General features: G+C 33.6%; 1 protein-coding gene across 2 annotated transcripts in view; it reads left to right on the plus strand.

The window, feature by feature from the left end:
* Positions 1 to 17953, plus strand: part of LOC145277561 (synaptic vesicle 2-related protein-like) — a 198463-nt gene that overhangs the window by 71620 nt on the left and 108890 nt on the right. Inside the window, exon 1 of one of the 2 annotated variants that reach the window (XM_080129048.1) lies at positions 15752 to 16011. The exons of the other annotated variant lie outside the window; for it this stretch is intronic. Coding sequence (XP_079985174.1) covers positions 15981 to 16011 — 31 coding nt within the window. The 5' untranslated portion in view covers positions 15752 to 15980. Of the gene's footprint in view, positions 1 to 15751; positions 16012 to 17953 lie in introns of those variants that run through there. 2 annotated transcript variants of the gene reach the window in all.

Genomic DNA, 17953 nt, shown 5'->3' on the forward strand with positions numbered 1-17953 from the left:
AATTGTCCCAGTATAGAGGGTTTCCCCTCCATTGACTGGTACAAATTATCTTAAGTGCAGCATCTGCCGGAACAGATACTACACTTTGATCTTGACCAAAAGGCTAAGTAATAGGGCTTGCATGTATTTCTGATTAATTTCCATTCCTGGCAAAATGAAATAACTTTATTATGGCAATTGTAGCATAATCTGCAAACTTGCTAGATTAATCACGACAGATTTACTGCAGTTTCATGTGGTATCCAATTCTTAAAAATGTATTCACAAAGTCCTTAACCTTAGTACATCTGAACAGAAATTCACTCGGATAATAAACTTGTATTTGGATTCATCGGACTACTGCTCTGTGAAGTAAAAGGGTTCCGTTCGAAATTCCATCCAAATTCCTGAATTTGACAAACATTCGACAAGATACGTCTGAAGAAGGTCGCAGGTTACATCAACCGATACGTTGTGAAAATGACACTCAAGATGAGAACAGTAGCCCAATGAATCCAAACAATATGACGGCCCTGTTGGTGGGGCATTAGAATATGCTGACTGCCCCTCCCCCTGCAGAGGATAAAACTCCCTCAATGGGGGTCCTGGATATGACCTTAAACTATATCCGATGGTGAGGCCCCAGCTTGCGGGCTCTGGGGAGTGTGGAGTCACCCTTTAATTGCCATTGCTCCCAGGTCCACTATTACCCGGAGTGGTAGTACCTGTTAGGGTCCCAACTATGGGTTAAATAGAAACTGACTTGCAAAAAACAAATATATTCTATTAAAAAAAAAATTTTCTTCAAAATCACCGGATTCGGCATTAAATAATCTGAAAAGGGTTGATATGCCATAAGACAAAAACAACCAAACAAACAATATAAATAACCAATCCTCATTTCAAAAATTCAGAAACCTGATTCATTGGACTTTTTTTTCGCGTAAAATGTTTCAACATGTAGTTGTTACACTTTGTAGAAAATCAATGTTGCTACTACAGGCTGGAGAACGGTATCTTGAATCGGTTTCCTTCTCACTGATGAGTTCACTAGTGGCCGAAGAGGCAAATTCTCGATCTACACCACCATCCACTGATGTCACAAATGTGGGTGGCATCTCTCAATACAGGCTGATATTCTACTTTGTGTAAATGCAAAAAAAAAAAAAAAAAAAACATTCCATGTAGCACTTGAAGTCTCTCAACAGGTCATGACGTGATGTTTGTTTATTTATTTTTAGAGTGTAGATGATATTACCAATGTCATAGCCACCTACTGGTCTTGTTTCTGTAGTTAATTTGCTATGAAGGATTTTGTAGGACAATCTGCATCTACAGGAAAGAATCACCAATCCATAACCAAACAAAAGCTCATAATGGCATTCCAGGAATAGTTTTGAAAGTTGCATGAACAGGTACAAATACTTCACACACATCTTTGCGGAAATCATTGCTAAAAAAAATAAAAATAAAAAAAATAAAAAAAAATGATATCGGCTTCTCTTATTTTTATCCTTTTAACTATGAACGCATAATCTTATATCAATCGTTAGCTGTTCTCTACCTGGCATTGCTCACGAGTTTTTTCTTTTTCTTTTTTTTCTTTTTCTTTTGCTAAAATATTTTTATCAGATCCCATTCAATAACAAGTGTTTGATTAACGATTTTTTTTTTTTTTACACGGTGGTCACCACTTATTAAGGCCCGGAAGCCACTCAGGGATAAGGGTTATTGCAAGTACAGTACGTTAGTGTGGAGATTTGATGAAGTGTTTACTTAAGGGGGCGGTTCATTAGGAATTTGTTAACGTTGGACTTGAAGACATCCAGGTTGTAGTCAGGTGGGAAGCAGGCAGACGGAACAGAGTTCCACAGGCGTGCAGTTCTAACAAAGAAGCTTTGTTCATGGAATCTACGTTTTGATTAATTAATCCAAATACCTTCATATTGATGTTTATAAATCGTAGATCGTTTGTTGTGTATTTTTGTTTATTCGCCAGTGTAAAGGCTTTAAAATCCTTTTTGAAATAAAATGGCTATCATATTGATGTTAATAATACTATAAAATACGCATCAAGTGTGATTTGGTTTCAAGCACACTTGATGCGTATTTTATTTTATTCAAATTGAAACGGCGTTTCTATTGAACTCTCATTCTTGACGTTATTCTCGCGTTACCTACGCACAGTTCAAACATTTCAAAATACAACCGCCAGATACAACGCGCGGCTCTATAGAAACAGACTTCTTCCTCCAAATTTACAACATGGTAAGGAAGAAGAAAAGGAAGAAAAAAAAAGAAACAAAACAACACACTGAAGATGGAGGATACCTCTGAAATATATTTGTGATAAATTTCAAAAAGTAAAATATTTATTTATTTTCCTAATATTACGTTGTGATTTGGTTTCAAGCGCACTTGATGCATATTTTATTCAAATTAAAATGTTTCTATTGAACTCTCATTCTTGACATTAATAATATAATTACTTTAATATTTTAAAGCAACTAAAAGAAAAATATATAACTCAATTCTTAAAGTAATCCATCTTTATATTTTTTGTTGATATAAAAATGTTACAAAAAAAACTGAAGCAAAATCAGTTCACTTTCAATTTCTGATTTTCGTATAACTCTCTTTTTTCTTGGCCAATGTTCATTTTAATTACGGATATTTTTTCTTTTACATAAGTTATAGCAAGGTCTAATTTGTACATTGCCGTTTTTGTTAATTTCCATAATCTTCTCAGCATGCATTATAGAATATCTGCTTTATTCTACTATGATGTGGCATCTATTGTGGAAACAACCTATTCCTTGGAATCTGTTCATTTTTGGTATCAAATCTTCCTTCTTATCAATAACTGGGGAACAATTTTTTTACTTTTTCCATGTTGTAAGATTTCTACAACTGATTTAGGGTATTTTTACATTGCTGAATCAGGAAATGGTATCCATTTCTCTATATCAAGTCAGGTTTTTGTGTTTAGTTTAGTGTAACAAAATTGATTACATTTTTGTGGCATTATCAGCTGATTTTTTGTCAACGCATCATCCTAAATGTTTTTAAGAGAAAAAAATGTTTTGCCTAATAATTATTTGGACGAATATCTTATCCTTTATGTCTATTTTACTAACAGTATTGAAGGTAACCTCTTCAAATCTTAATTCTTCAAAGCTGGCTTCAAGATCAGAGATCTCATTCACAGAAGGCTTTGAATTTGGCTCTAGTTTGCTGCATTTCCAATGCTATGATATAGGTTTCTCTCTTTTCTATTACTGTTGTCTAATATCTTGCTTGCATATTTGAAATTGTCTCCCTTTGTGTTAAGATAAAAAGAATTTTGTTCTTGGTGTTAACTTCTTAGAGTGATCTCCCTTGCTTGTTGTTGTGGATTATTGACTGGAAAACAAAGATGGAGATTTTGATAAACGGCCGTGTGTCAATAATTGGAGTTATATGAATAGTAAATAACTTTTTCGATTGCTAATTTTTCCACATTTCCAGATAGCTATGTGAAAGAGGATGCGTCATACAATACCAGCATAGTTTGCTTTTTAAAACTGTATGTGTACCTATTATACCTTTTGTGTTCTTCTTGTAGCTGTGTCAGGTTACTTACTGTATTTTCAAAGATAAGCATTTCATCTCCCTTGCACTAGATGTATAACTGTTGACCCAATGATTAGTTGCTAGGTTAACCTCTCCTCTAACTTCTCTTTGAATCTGCATTTATCTTCTTACAGCTTAAGTTCAGTCATACATTAATCAACTGATTTTATCTGCATTGATAAGACTGAATGTAGAACCTTAGACCCTGAAATTACTGCATGTTTATGTAAGCTTGGAACTTCTAGAACAGATACAGGATTTTCTTTCCTTTTCTGCATGTGTTGGTGTATAAGCAGAGACATTTATCTCAAAGGAATAATGTTTTTGTTTTTTTTCTGACCTTAATATCTTTGATCAAAATGCTTAGTTGACATTTCTGTCTGAAAGTTGAAAATTGTTGGTGAGTGTTGAGCTGTCTTAATGCAATATTTGTGATGCTAGTGATTCCATTTTAGTTTTATTGGCGTGGTAGTTTAGGATTATGTGTGATACGAGTCTTAAAGACAGGATTAGAAGAAGATTAAATCGACAGTATAGGGAGATGTGGGTAAAAGTGGAGACTTTGCATGGTCGTGTTGAAAGAATGAGAGTATTTAGGCTGCTAGATGTAGAACAGTTGAGGTAGCATGGTTACATGTCAGGAAAAGTCCAAGGAGAACATGGAAAGAAGTGATAAGAATGGATGTGAGAGAAAGAGGAATAAATAAAGACCTGGACAGAGATAGGTTAGTTTGGAAGCTAAATTCTAAAAGCCAACCAACATATCCCAACATGTAAAACAGACATTAAACTGAATATGATGATGATGATGATGATGATATATGAATCCGAAGATTCTTTTGTTGGCATTGGTTTCCCTAATATTTTCTCATTATAATTTTTTCTAGAAAGATATCAGGAATTACAGGAGGGACCATGTGAAGGTTGCCAACATCCTAAGAGAAAGTGATTTTTGTGGAACGAACTGGATTCAAACTTGGGACACCACCGTCACCTCCCGATAATGATGATGATGCAGTATTTGTCTTTATTCTTTAATCTGTTTGGGTATTGGTTTATTCATTTTAAGGGGAGATAACTGATGGTAGCATACATTTGGTGGCCATTTTTTTATACTGTTGTATCGTTAGGCTATGTATGAAGAATTGGATAATAGTTTTGTATCATTTGGATTATTCAGTTTGGAACTCCCAAGGTTTATGCTTGAGTTGTCCACATTAACCCATGGTTCAGTGAATAATGGCATTGATCAACAATCAGTTCTGAATAATGGTCTTTTAGAGGTAGATAGTTCAATTCTTACTAGAGGTGATAATAACTAAAAATAGCAATCATTTAGCACTTCTACCAAGTCATGGCTGACAGAATGAGAACAATCCGCTCTATGGACTAAATAAGAGGTTCAATCGAAGGTTCTGTTTGATTTCCTGCATACAACATGTTGTGAAGGAACATAACTGGCTATACACCGGTTACAAACTGTATATATATATTGGACTGTTGGGCAGACAGCGGCAGACAAGCAGTCGCAGTAAGACGGATAGTCTTACGTGTTGATTATCAGACTTTCTTCCCCATACTTGTTACTATGTACTTCTATTTACCTTAGGCGAGCAGCCTTACGTTTCTGTATTATAAATAAACCCCATTACACATACCACTCGGTGTAACTCACGTTTGTCTTTATTTCCTAAGTATTTAGGAATATAACAATGGCGACGAAAGGATGTTCTTTCTCTTAACAGAGATAAATTACCGTACCAAGGACTGTGTACAATGCAAGGATTTTTTGTTTTACGAAAAAAACAAACTACACAAGGATTTTTGACCACGTGCGTCAATGAATTTAAAAATTTTTCCTACCTAAAGTAGCGAAAAGTACGGATTTTTCTTCGTAAAGAACTCACAAGAAATTATAGAAACATGTTCAAGGTAAAGTGGAATTTATATTTATTTTGACAAGTAAAAAAAAAAAAAAAAAAAAAAATGGTCGCAAGTTGAATTCGAAACTACACTAAAGGATTACGAGTTTCGAAAGAAAAAATATAAATACAACGACTATTGTACCATTTTATGCCACGTGGGAACGGCAGCCATATATTTTTTTTTTTTGGAAAATTAATTGTTTGTTATTGCCTTTATATAAATAATTGGAACTATTTGTCGTGGGAAGTAAGAAATATTTTGTGTATGAACTTACGTTGTTGAAAAAAAAAAAAAAAAAAAAAAGAATTATTTTACAAAGCCTGTTGAATTACTATGGATGAACTTTGTTGAAACGTGTTGTGTCTGCATATTGCTACTAATTTACGATATACGTAAATTTACGATTTTTCTTTGGAATTATTGTGTAGAATTCGAAAAGACATTTTTGTACTAGAAGCTAACATGGAACAATTAGCAGAGTTAACTAAGGCTCTAGCCCTTAGCATCCAGGAACAGACAAAAATGACTCAACAATTTTTAGCGCAACAACAACAACAACAACAAATTCAACAACAACAGCTACAGCAACAGCTGCAACAACAACAAGAAAGAACACAAAAAACTTTAGAGGCACAACAAGAACAAACAAACATACTACAACGACAAATGTCGACACAGCAAAAGAATTTAGAAAAGCTAATTTTTCTGCCGAGGGTATTTCAAATTCACTAACGGAATTTCGTTACTCCCCGGATACTGGTGTTACTTTCCCTGCATACTACAGAAGATACGAAACAATTTTTACGAAAAGATGTTTAGACTGGACCGATGAGGAAAAAGTTACCCTGCTACTACAAAAACTGGGTACTGATGAAAACACCAAGTATGCAAATCTAATTCTACCAAAAAAACCGGAGGAGGTTTCGTTCGAGGAAACAATTAGTACCTTGTCGAAAATATTTGATAAAAGGGATAGCCTATTTCACTCTAGATACAAATGTTTGAACATTCAGAAGGCAGAAGCTGAAGACTATCTAGAATATGCTTGCACTGTGAACTGTTTATGCGAATCATTTAAATTGAATGAAATTTCCGCAGACCAATTTAAATGTTTAATCTTTGTACAAGGTCTCACAGCACCAAGGGACAAAGATATACGTTCACGGATCCTAACAATTATGGAGGCGGATCCTAACATAACATTGCAAAAAGTCACTGAAGAGTGTCAACGTCTGATTAACATAAAGAAAGACAACACTCGCATTGAAGAGAAAAATATTTTTAAGGTGCAGCAAGTAAAAAGGCAAGGGACCACAAGAAAGTCCAGGTTCCAAGAACACAGGATCCTTAAAGGATACAAAGACCCAAAGCTAAAGTGTAAATGTTGTGGTAGTTTAAGACACAACAATAAGACCTGCTGGTTTAGGAACAAAATATGTTATGAATGTGGTCTCAGAGGTCACAAGGGAACATACTGTGCCCAGAAGAAAAGACAAGGGACCGATAATGTAAATACGCTTCGCATGAATAAAGAAAAAAGCTGCGAAAGACGGAAATATGTTGATGTTCGGATAAATGGACATCTGGTTACATTGCTTCTGGATAGCGGTGCAGATATTAGTATTATAAATGAAGATATATGGAAAAGGATAGGTCGACCTGAATTAACGAAAACCAGAAAGACGGCGAGAAGTGTGTGCGGCAAAAGATTAGAGTTCAAGGGAGAATTAAAATGCAAAGTGACATTCGCTAACCAGACTCATAAATCCAAAGTGTACGTCGTACCAGGAAAGAATACATGCCTGTTTGGGGTAGATTGGATTGTCCTGTTTAATTTATGGGAGAAACCCATAAATTCGTTTTGTAACGTTTTAACTGCAGAAAAAGCAAACCAAAGGGAAGACTTCCTGAAGGATTTGAAAACTGAATTTCCCAATGTTTTTGCCGAAGGACTAGGACTCTGTATTAAGACAGAGGCAAAATTTGAATTAAAGAAAAATGCCACTCCAGTATTCAAACCTAAAAGGAATGTGCCTTTTTCAGCGATGGACGCAATCGAAAAAGAGTTGGATAGACTTCAACAACTGGAAGTCATTGAAAAAGTTAACCACACAGATTGGGCAAGTCCAACCGTGTATGTAAAGAAAAAAAATAACAGAATAAGGGTCTGTGGAGATTTTTCAATGGGTTTAAATGACTGTCTATTGGACCATAATTATCCCCTTCCGTCCGCAGAAGATCTGTTCTCTAAGCTTAACGGAGGAAAAAATTTTTCTAAGATAGACCTCTCAGATGCTTACTTGCAAATTAAGATCAGCGATGAATGCTCCAAATACTTAGGCATAAATACTCATAAGGGCATTTTTAAGCTAAAGAGGCTTCCTTTTGGATTAAAGGTTGCTCCTGCTATTTTCCAGCAAATTATGGACACGATGCTGGCAGGGTTGGAATTTTCAATGGCCTACCTTGACGATATCCTAATTAAAAGTGAAAATTTGCAAGATCATAAGAAGCATGTAAAAGAAGTATTCAAAAGAATACAGGAATTTGGTTTTAAATTGAGCCCAGAAAAATGCGATTTTTTTATGAAAAAAATTAAATATCTAGGTCAAATAATCGACAAAGAGGGTCGAAGACCGGATCCACAAAGGACTGAAGCAATTGAAAAGATGCCTGCTCCAGATTCAGTGACAAAATTAAAATCGTTTTTGGGATTAGTTCAATACTATGCAATTTACATCCCTAACATACATAATTTAAGAGCTCCTCTTAACGAGTTACTGAAAAAGGGTGTTAAATGGAACTGGAATAAGGAATGTGAATCTGCTTTCCAAAATATCAAAAGATGTCTACTGTCAGACTTAGCATTGGCACATTTCAATCCAGAAAAGGAACTAATACTAGCAATGGACGCCAGTGATTACGGTGTTGGCGCTGTATTACTTCACAAGTATGAGGATGGTAGGACAAAAGCTATCGCCCATGCTTCAAGAACGTTGGTTGCAGCGGAGAAAAATTACAGCCAAATTGAAAAAGAGGCGCTGTCGATAATATTTGGAATTACAAAGTACAATCGATTTCTCCATGGACGATCTTTTATTTTGCAAACCGACCATAAACCCCTACTTACCATATTTGGATCAAAGAAAGGCATTCCCACACATACTGCGAATCGATTACAGCGATGGGCTGTAACCCTCTTAAACTATCAGTTTAAGATGGAACATGTATCCTCAAAAAAGTTAGGACACGCAGATGCATTATCACGGTTGATCCCTAAAAGAAGCGAAAGTTTCGAAGAAACGGTAATTGCTGCGCTTAAAGACGAAAGTGAATGTACAAGTTCAATGTGTAATATGATACGTGAACTTCCGGTAACTTTCGAAAAAATAAAAAAAGAGGCAGTAAATGACATTTTCATTAAGAAAATGAAAAATCAATTGGGATGGATAAAAAAAAAATAAAAAGGTGGATCAAACAACGCCTTTTTCCATCTGTGAAGATGTGCTCATGTATGGTGAGAGGATCGTAATTCCACTAACGTTACAGAGGAAAATTCTGAAGGAATTTCATACAGGTCATCCGGGCATTTCGAGAATGAAATCCCTTATGAGAGGATATGTGTACTGGCCTGGTATGGACAAGGAAGTTGAAAAATGTGTCAAGACATGCAGAGGATGTCAATTAGCAGCTCGAGATCCTCCAGTAAAAACGACGCCATGGCCAAAGACGGACCTACCCTGGTCACGTCTGCATATTGATTATGCGGGACCTATAAATGGTTATTTTTACTTGATTATTGTAGATTCTTTTTCAAAATGGCCAGAAATATTTAAGTTTAGACATCCAACAGCAAAAAACACTGTGAGTGCGCTTAATGAAATTTTTAGTCGTTTTGGAGTGCCAAAAACCTTAGTGAGCGATAATGGAACAGCATTTACTGCTCATGAATTCAAAGAATTCTGTGACTCACTAAATATTCTACATATGACAACACCTGTGTACCATCCACGATCGAATGGGTTGGCCGAAAAATTTGTAGATACGTTTAAAAGGGCACTTAAGAAAAATCTTACTACGGACACAGACGAACAATGTATTCAAACATTTTTAGCAATTTACAGGGTGACACCAAATCCTAATAATAATGTCAATTCTTCCCCGGCTGAGCTAATGTTTGCAAGAAAGATAAGATCTGTCTTCGATAGGCTGCTACCAGAGAAAAAGAAAGTTTTCAAAAAAGAAAACCTTAATACCAAGTGCTTCTCCCCAGGTGAAAATGTATATTTCAAAAATTTTCAAAATGGACGAAATCAGTGGGTTGAAGGTATTATCAAAAAAAGGATTGGGAGCATGGTCTATACCATCCAAGGATTAAGTTTTGTCTGCAAAAGACACAGAAATCAAATACGTCCCAGACTGTCTCCAAATGTGGAAGAGACACCAATGGAAACATTGTGCGATATTTTTGATATACCAAAACCAGCGTGTGTACCGCAAACAATGAATATTTCGCCTGAACCGACCATACGGGCTGGACAGAAACCTTTACCCCGGGTAACGCTGACCAGAAGGAAAAGCGCAAGAAAGAGAAAAGTTACCAGGAGATTAAGCCCTGACCCTAAAAGGAAGAGGTATTTAAGCTAAAATCAGGAAGATTTCAGCTTCAGGGGGAGGTGTTGTGAAGGAACATAACTGGCTATACACCGGTTACAAACTGTATATATATATTGGACTGTTGGGCAGACAGCGGCAGACAAGCAGTCGCAGTAAGACGGATAGTCTTACGTGTTGATTATCAGACTTTCTTCCCCATACTTGTTACTATGTACTTCTATTTACCTTAGGCGAGCAGCCTTACGTTTCTGTATTATAAATAAACCCCATTACACATACCACTCGGTGTAACTCACGTTTGTCTTTATTTCCTAAGTATTTAGGAATATAACACAACAAAATTCCCATGATTAAAAAAGATAAATAAATACATTTGACAAAAATCAAATATTGTAAAAACATTGTAAAAAACAAAACAAGAAAAAAAACAACCAAGATGAATACAATAATACAAATTTTCAATCCTCATCTAAAAAAAATTCCTCAATATAATAGTTTTAGAGTTTTTAGTTTTGTTTTATTGATTTGTATTGTTTTGATTTTCTTTTTCTTTGTGTGAGTCTTGAGCTTGTATGACTGATATCTTATTCATTTTAGCTTTGTTACCTTTGAAAATTAAACTCTTGTTGGAAGACAATCTCTCGTGTTTACTTTTTTTTTTGGTATTATTATACAAACACCGTGACAGCGTTAGGGTTAGGGTTAGGTTTAGGGTTAGGGTTAGGGTTAATTCGCTGTCACGGTGTTTGTATAGTTTTACCTTTTTTTTTATATATATATGCAAAACCAATCTGAGGTGGATTATTCAGAATCAATACAATAATATCACTTAATTTGTAACTGTTGAAATGATAATTCAATATTTTTTAAAACAGTATTTAAGAATTTAAATAATTTTTCTCCTATTTCTATCTTGTTTTGGGTGTAGATCAGTATTTGTTTATTTGCTTCGTTTAATTCTGATATTGTCCTCATTTATTAGTTCATATTAATCGCCCGCTATTAAAAGGTGACGATATGACAATGGTGCTATTTGTTGAAATATTGTTGAAGGTATCTATATCTGTTTAATATGTGCGTTATAAATATACACATACACACGCAATAAACATTATATAGACGACTATATAAGATGTACACAGTTTGGTCCCCTCGTTTATACATACTATTTTTATATACACTCGCCATACACCCCTCCATGTTATACAGACCACCCAACGAATATTACAAATAGGTTCTGGCGCCGTAATATATACTCCCCCTAGTATACAACAAGAATGGATAACGCTTCAAGCATGCTTAGAATTGGACGTGCTTATTCTGAGGACTATTTACCGTGTGCGGCTGAAGCAGCACAATTTTGAACCGTGATATACGTATAATATTGATGTTGTATGGTATCCAATTGGAATGTTGAGATCACCATTTGTTGCAGGTTAACCTGTATCGCAGGGTAAGGTATTTGTTTCTTATGCGCCGTATTCGGATGCAGGTTTACAAAATATCTTACAAAACAAGTTTATTTTTATTTCATATAGTCACTATTCATCAAGTCCTGGAGGCCACTCAAGGATAATGATTAATGGGCACCATAATGGAAATTTGATAAAAATCTTTTAGAGGACGGCTCTTCAAGAACCTGTTAATGTTGAACTTGAAAACGACCTTGTCATAGTCAGTTGGGAAGCAGCTCCGTAGTATTGTGTTCCACTGACGAGCAGCTCTAAGAAACAACTCTACTCATGGAATTTTCATTTAGATTTAGACACAGATAAAGATAGTTGATGTAGCTAGTAGAGTGTTTGTCATGAAAGACTTACTGGGGATGGAGAGCATCGAGTGAAGATCAGTCAAACACCTGCCATGAAAATAATGGAAGAGCAGAGAGAGACTGGCAACGTCTCCTCTAAGATACAAAGGCTGTAGAGAGGAGAAAAGGACATTGCCCACCAGCTGCTAAAGTCGGTTTTGTACCAGTATTTCAAAAAAGTGCAATATAAAATTAATAAGAGTAAATTATGAATGAAATGGACAATTTGTTAAAGAGAAAAAATTATGAATGCAATAGAACTCATTCAAAAAAATAAAAATGAATAAAGGATCATTTAAACAAATTTATTTATGTTGTAGTTTTCGTAAAAGTCTGTTATGTGATACACTAGGTTGGTGCCAAAAGAATGTTTTTTGACTTGAAGTTGAACATCAAAAAACATTATTTTTGCACCAACCTAATATATAGACGAGTGAAAAAGAAGAGTTTAATGTTTCTGTCGGTAAAGTTGTAGAAGTTTTCTAAAAAAAAAAAAAAAGGAAAGAAAGAAAAAGACAGGATTTTGTGTACTTTCATGTAAGTTCATAGAATAAGAAATATATTTTTTTATATTTTTTTCTTTTCTAGTGAAGAGAAAATTTAACAATTTAGCGATTTGCATGTTAAAATGTTGCAAACCAGTTTTAGTTTACTTTTCGCATGGATTTTTGTTTTTGTTGTTTATAATAAACAAAATATTTTACTTTGTTGTTAGTCTTTTTCTGAATGAGAGAATGGTTGTTATCTTCAAGTTGGGCATGTGGGGAAAAGGCTTATTCCGTCCGAAGTGGTGTGAATCTTTTTGTTGATCTGGCAACTGATGCATATGCATTTGCTTGTATTTGCGACAATAGAATTGCCTTGTATTGGAAATTTTTGTTTACTGTTGTTGAGCACATTGTTTGAGGTTGAGATTGTATCTTACTTTTTATTGGAGTTTGAGAATGTGCAAAAAATGTCTGACTGCCCAACATAGACTCTGGCAATATGCTCTATGCTACGCCCTGTCAAAATGATTAGACAGTTTTAATTCCTCCGCCGCCGCCAATAATAATATAAAAAAAATAATAATAATAATAATAATATAAAAAAATAATATAAAAAATAATGATATAAAAAATAATAATATATAAAAAAATAATAATATAAAAAAAATAATAATATAAAAAAATTTAAAAAAATTAAAAAAAAGAAAAATATAAAAAAGAAAAAATATATAAAAAAATAATAATAATATAAAAAAAATAATAATAATATAAAAAAAATAATAATAATATAAAAATAATAATAATAATATAAAAAAATAATAATAATATAAAAATAATAATAATAATAATATAAAAAATAATAATAATAATAATATAAATAATAATAATAATAATATAAAAAAATAATAATATAAAAAAAAATAATAATAATAAATAATTATAATATAATAACATATAGTATCTGATAATATATAATTCCAGATAATATTATAGAAGCTTTTAGCTTGGGCACAAAAAAATGTTGTTGTTTGAGTTGTGTATAGATGTTCTGCTCTATATATGCTTTAAATGCATTGGCGTGGTAATATCTAATTCATGATATGACAGTTTGATATACTGACTTTATCACCTTTGCTATTAAAATATTTCAAGTGACTTGAATTTAGGTTTTAGGGGTCTTTTATTTTCAGTAAATTGAGCATATTTTTAATTTAATATCATATATACTGATATAATCAGTGTGTTAAGGAGACAGGTGTGATATTCTTCACTCCTGAAGTTGCAAATAGTTTGTATCAATCAGGAAGGTTTTATCAGAAGCAAAAAAAAGATTTATGGATAATTCAGGAGGAAGTAGGGCCATTACATTTGGCATTCTGAAAGCGTTTGACAGAATGTGGCATTCTGGTATTCTATATAATCTTCAGGGCTTAGTAGTGAGGTTTTTGATATCATTACTTTTTTTTCTCTTCTTTCTGATCAAAGATTGCAAGTAGTTTTGGATGGTGTCTTTCCATTCTCTCTCCTATCAATGCTGGTGTTCTTCGGGTTTCCATTCTAGGCCCAACACTATTTTTTTAATATATCAATGATCTTCCAGCAAATATTTGGAAAATTAACATCTTCTGAACATGTTGATGATACAACTATCTATGCAGGGGTTGCTTCTTATCTATCTGCTTCAGATTAGTTGAAATATGTAACTAATTTAGAAATTGACTTGGGTTCAGTTGTAGATTAAGGTACAAGATGGTTTTGTTTAATCATATTAAGATCCATGGATGGCTCTGCTCTTGGGAGAAACCGACTCTAAAACTTGATTTTTCTAAGAGTTCATATATTAAATCCATTGCTCTTTCTGCGTCTTATAAAATCGGTTCTCTCTATCGCTCGAAACACTTTCTCACACCTGAGACTATTCTCTATCTCTACAAATCTAATATCAGACCATAGATGGAGTATTGTTGTCATATTTGGGCTGGTGAATCTCTGCCCCATTTGAGAGTTCCTGATGAGATGCAGAAATGTATCTGCAATTTTATTGACCCCCCCCCCTTATGTTCTTTGTAATCTTTCTCTCTCACAGACGTGATGTTTGTTAGTCTCAGTCTTTTCTATTAATACTATTATGGAATGTGTTCTTTAGAATTGTCTGATCTATTTAATGCTCCCTTGGTTACGGCTCGTTTGACTAATTGGTCTAGTAGTCTCCATCAATTCATTGTTTTGATATATCATTGTAATACTTATTCCTATTCCAGTAGCTTCTTTCCAAGGACTACAGGCTCATGGAACTCTCTTCCCACTGACTATTTTCCCCCTTTTCAAGACTAAGTTCAATACGCATCTTGTATCTTTGCAATAATCATCTTTTGTTCTTGTTAGTCCCTTGCATTAAGTAGCTCCATGAACTGTCTGGAACTATTTCCATTAAAAAATTCCCCAAACAGCAAACATACCACCAGATTCAGATGTAGACAAATTAATAAAATAATCAGGCCCAAACCATATTAGTTAATGGTCTACACACTTTACAGATTGACTTCAAAGCAGACTAAGGAACTGGTTCATCATTTGAGAGTGAATCAATGACTCGTTATTTATCTCTCTCCTACGGTGGGATGATGTGATACAAAGATCAGAAAGTGGGATTGAGGGGTCAAAGCCATAGAGGAAGAGCACTCTGGTCTGCAAAAAATTGCTTGGGCAGCCTCGTTGGCATTCATCGTCAGAGACGCCTCAATAAAGTAGCTCTTTCTTAAAGGAAGAAAGTAAAAATTGGGATTGTGGACCTCCTAGAACTGCACAAAACCAGAGGAATGTATCTATCAACAGGGAACAAACAATCTCAACAATGGCCTAGACTTCATTGGCTTTGCTGCTGGAATAAATCTGTTTATTTTTTTCAACAGGTTCTGGCGGTTCGTTGCAGAATCAGATTAGACTTGGGACAGTGAAGACCATTAAGTTGCAGACAGTAAAGTACTACAAAGTACCCGTTGGTAGCAGTTGCGATTTCTGTGCTACTTAGAAAATCAGGAGATCAAGCGGGAGTGTATAAATAATAATGACTATGTACATAAACATGCAACCACTTCTGATCTTTCAGTCTGTAAGATAACGAAAAAAATTTTTAGGGGACGGGAGAAATGTGATGCTTGCTGGTTTCTACCTCTTTCATCAATAAAAGACATATCATCGAAGAAGGAACAGTTTGAACTACTACATTTGTGTAGAAGTGTAACCTGCAAGCTAGTAACTTGCTTATACACGTATATCTCTTTGATTTATTGTCGGTGTTACAGTTGTGGCCTTCCCCGCCTGGATTATGTTCCGGCAGAGAAGCTACACCTACCCACAGCAACAGATGTTAACTCTAAATGATAGAGAGAAAATAAAAAAAAAAAGAACACAGAAAAGAAACCACGTTAATACATACTAGATCTTTGACATGAATTATTTACTGTATGTTTCTTTTGATCCGTCATATAAATTCAGCCCACTTTTACCTGGCCAAGAGTAAATGACTAGTCAAGCAGAACTAGGTAATGCAATTCATTATGGCGGATAGTAAACAAGGTAACAGTTGTCTCTATTCAAAAATTGCTTCAATCTTCTTTTCATCGCTAATTATATATATATATATATATATATATATATATATATATATATATATATATATATATATATATACCTTTTTGTTTTATCATTTCAAGATAATTCTTACTCTAGAATAATAATATGTAACACTAAAAAGCTGTTTAATATAAAACCTTCATCCTTTTTTGTTTCTTTGTGTATGAAATATAAACAAAAACGAACCACTGTACCGCCGGTGTATTATACGGTTCAATATGGAGATTTTTCTTGTTGCTTAGCAAAGCTATAATTTTAAATTATTTTAAAAGTATTTTGTTTAAGTTGCTATTTTTGTGGAGGAGAAAGAAGGTATATATTTCGGGTTTGTATTACTGTACACATAGATTCGAAAAAGTTGTCAAAAAACAAATATATAACAAATAAATGTTATCAAAAGCAAGTTAGTTTTCTACCAAACTGGATATATTTTTCGTGTTTTTATTCAATGTAACATGTTTATTCAGCTCGAAAACCATACAGTGTTTACCGATGTATTGGAACATTCAAGAAGGCGCTTGACTCTCTCTTTAACACGGTAAGTTTGAGAAAAGGTGTTATAAATAAAAAAAAACCGGTTAAAATACTGTTAAAACTCGCTCAATATATGTTACCGTGACATAGGTCGACATATATTTGGCGGGTTTTTAATAGTATTTTGTATAGTTTTTTATTTATAACACCTTTTCCCAAACTTACGGTGTTAAAGAGGGTGTGAGACGCCATCTTGAATTTTCCAATACATCGGTAAACACTGTATGGTTTTCGAGCTGAATTAATATGTTAGATTGAATAAAAACTATATATCCAGTTAGGTAGAAAAGTAACTTATCTTGCCTTTGATAACATTTATTTGTTATATATTTGTTTTTTGACAACTTTTTCGAATCTATGTGTACAGTAATACAAAGCCTATATTTCAAAGTGTCGCCGCAGCAAACCCCGAAGTCTCTAGCAAGTAGTGTTAGGCCAAAATTAGTTCCTGATATTAAAGACTTATGTAATCAAATCGGTGTAAAAACATAAAAAAGGGGGGGGGGGAAGTTTTTATACCAATCCTTTTTTTTTATTTTAAATAATTTCATTTACAAAAGCAATTATTAAATAGTTGGTTTGATTTATTTTAAGAAGATATTATAAAATGTTTTTGTTTTTTAATTTGTATTTGAAATAATTTCTTGTACAAAAATAACAATTAACGTATGTGATTTTTTTTTTTTTTTTAAATATAATAAAATGTTTTTTGCTTTCTGATATTTTGGAAATAATTAAATATGTGCTTTCATTTTCTTTGGGAAATGTTTTTGATTTTGTACTATACTATGCATAGTTTACTTCTTGTTAAATATAATTTGACCACTTGTTAGCAGGTAAGTATAGAAGAAATAAAGCTGTCAAATACAAAGAATCTGACACCGGAAGTTATATTAGAAATAAAGTTTAATGTCAAGAAACACTTTTGATCTAACAGTTTACTGCTGACTTCAAGTCGGAAATCCTTCTAGTTTGTCGTTGATGCTTTTTCTTTTCTTTTATTTATTTTATTTGTTTTTTTTTTGTTATTAATGCTAAAGAAATACGATAAATATGAACGGCCGATCCAGATATTTGTCTGAGGTGGGGAGGGTAGAATTTTTTTTTTTTTTTTTTTGTGACTATTTCCATAAGAGCAGTTTTCCCACGGATCATTATAAGTTATTACTAAAAGAAAGGTCATTTAGGAATATCTACCATGGAGCATTGACATGACATTTTAAATTTAAGGAAACCGATTAGAAAGCATATAAAAAGTTATTAAAATATATGACAAGTAAGCCACACAGAATCTATAATGTTCCATCCCATAGAAAATTATGTAGCTTAACTATCAGATATATTCATAACT

The sequence above is a fragment of the Euprymna scolopes genome, chromosome 1, assembly GCF_053919585.1.
Source record: "Euprymna scolopes isolate OS-2025 chromosome 1, ASM5391958v1, whole genome shotgun sequence".
Taxonomy (NCBI): Eukaryota; Metazoa; Mollusca; class Cephalopoda; order Sepiida; family Sepiolidae; genus Euprymna; species Euprymna scolopes.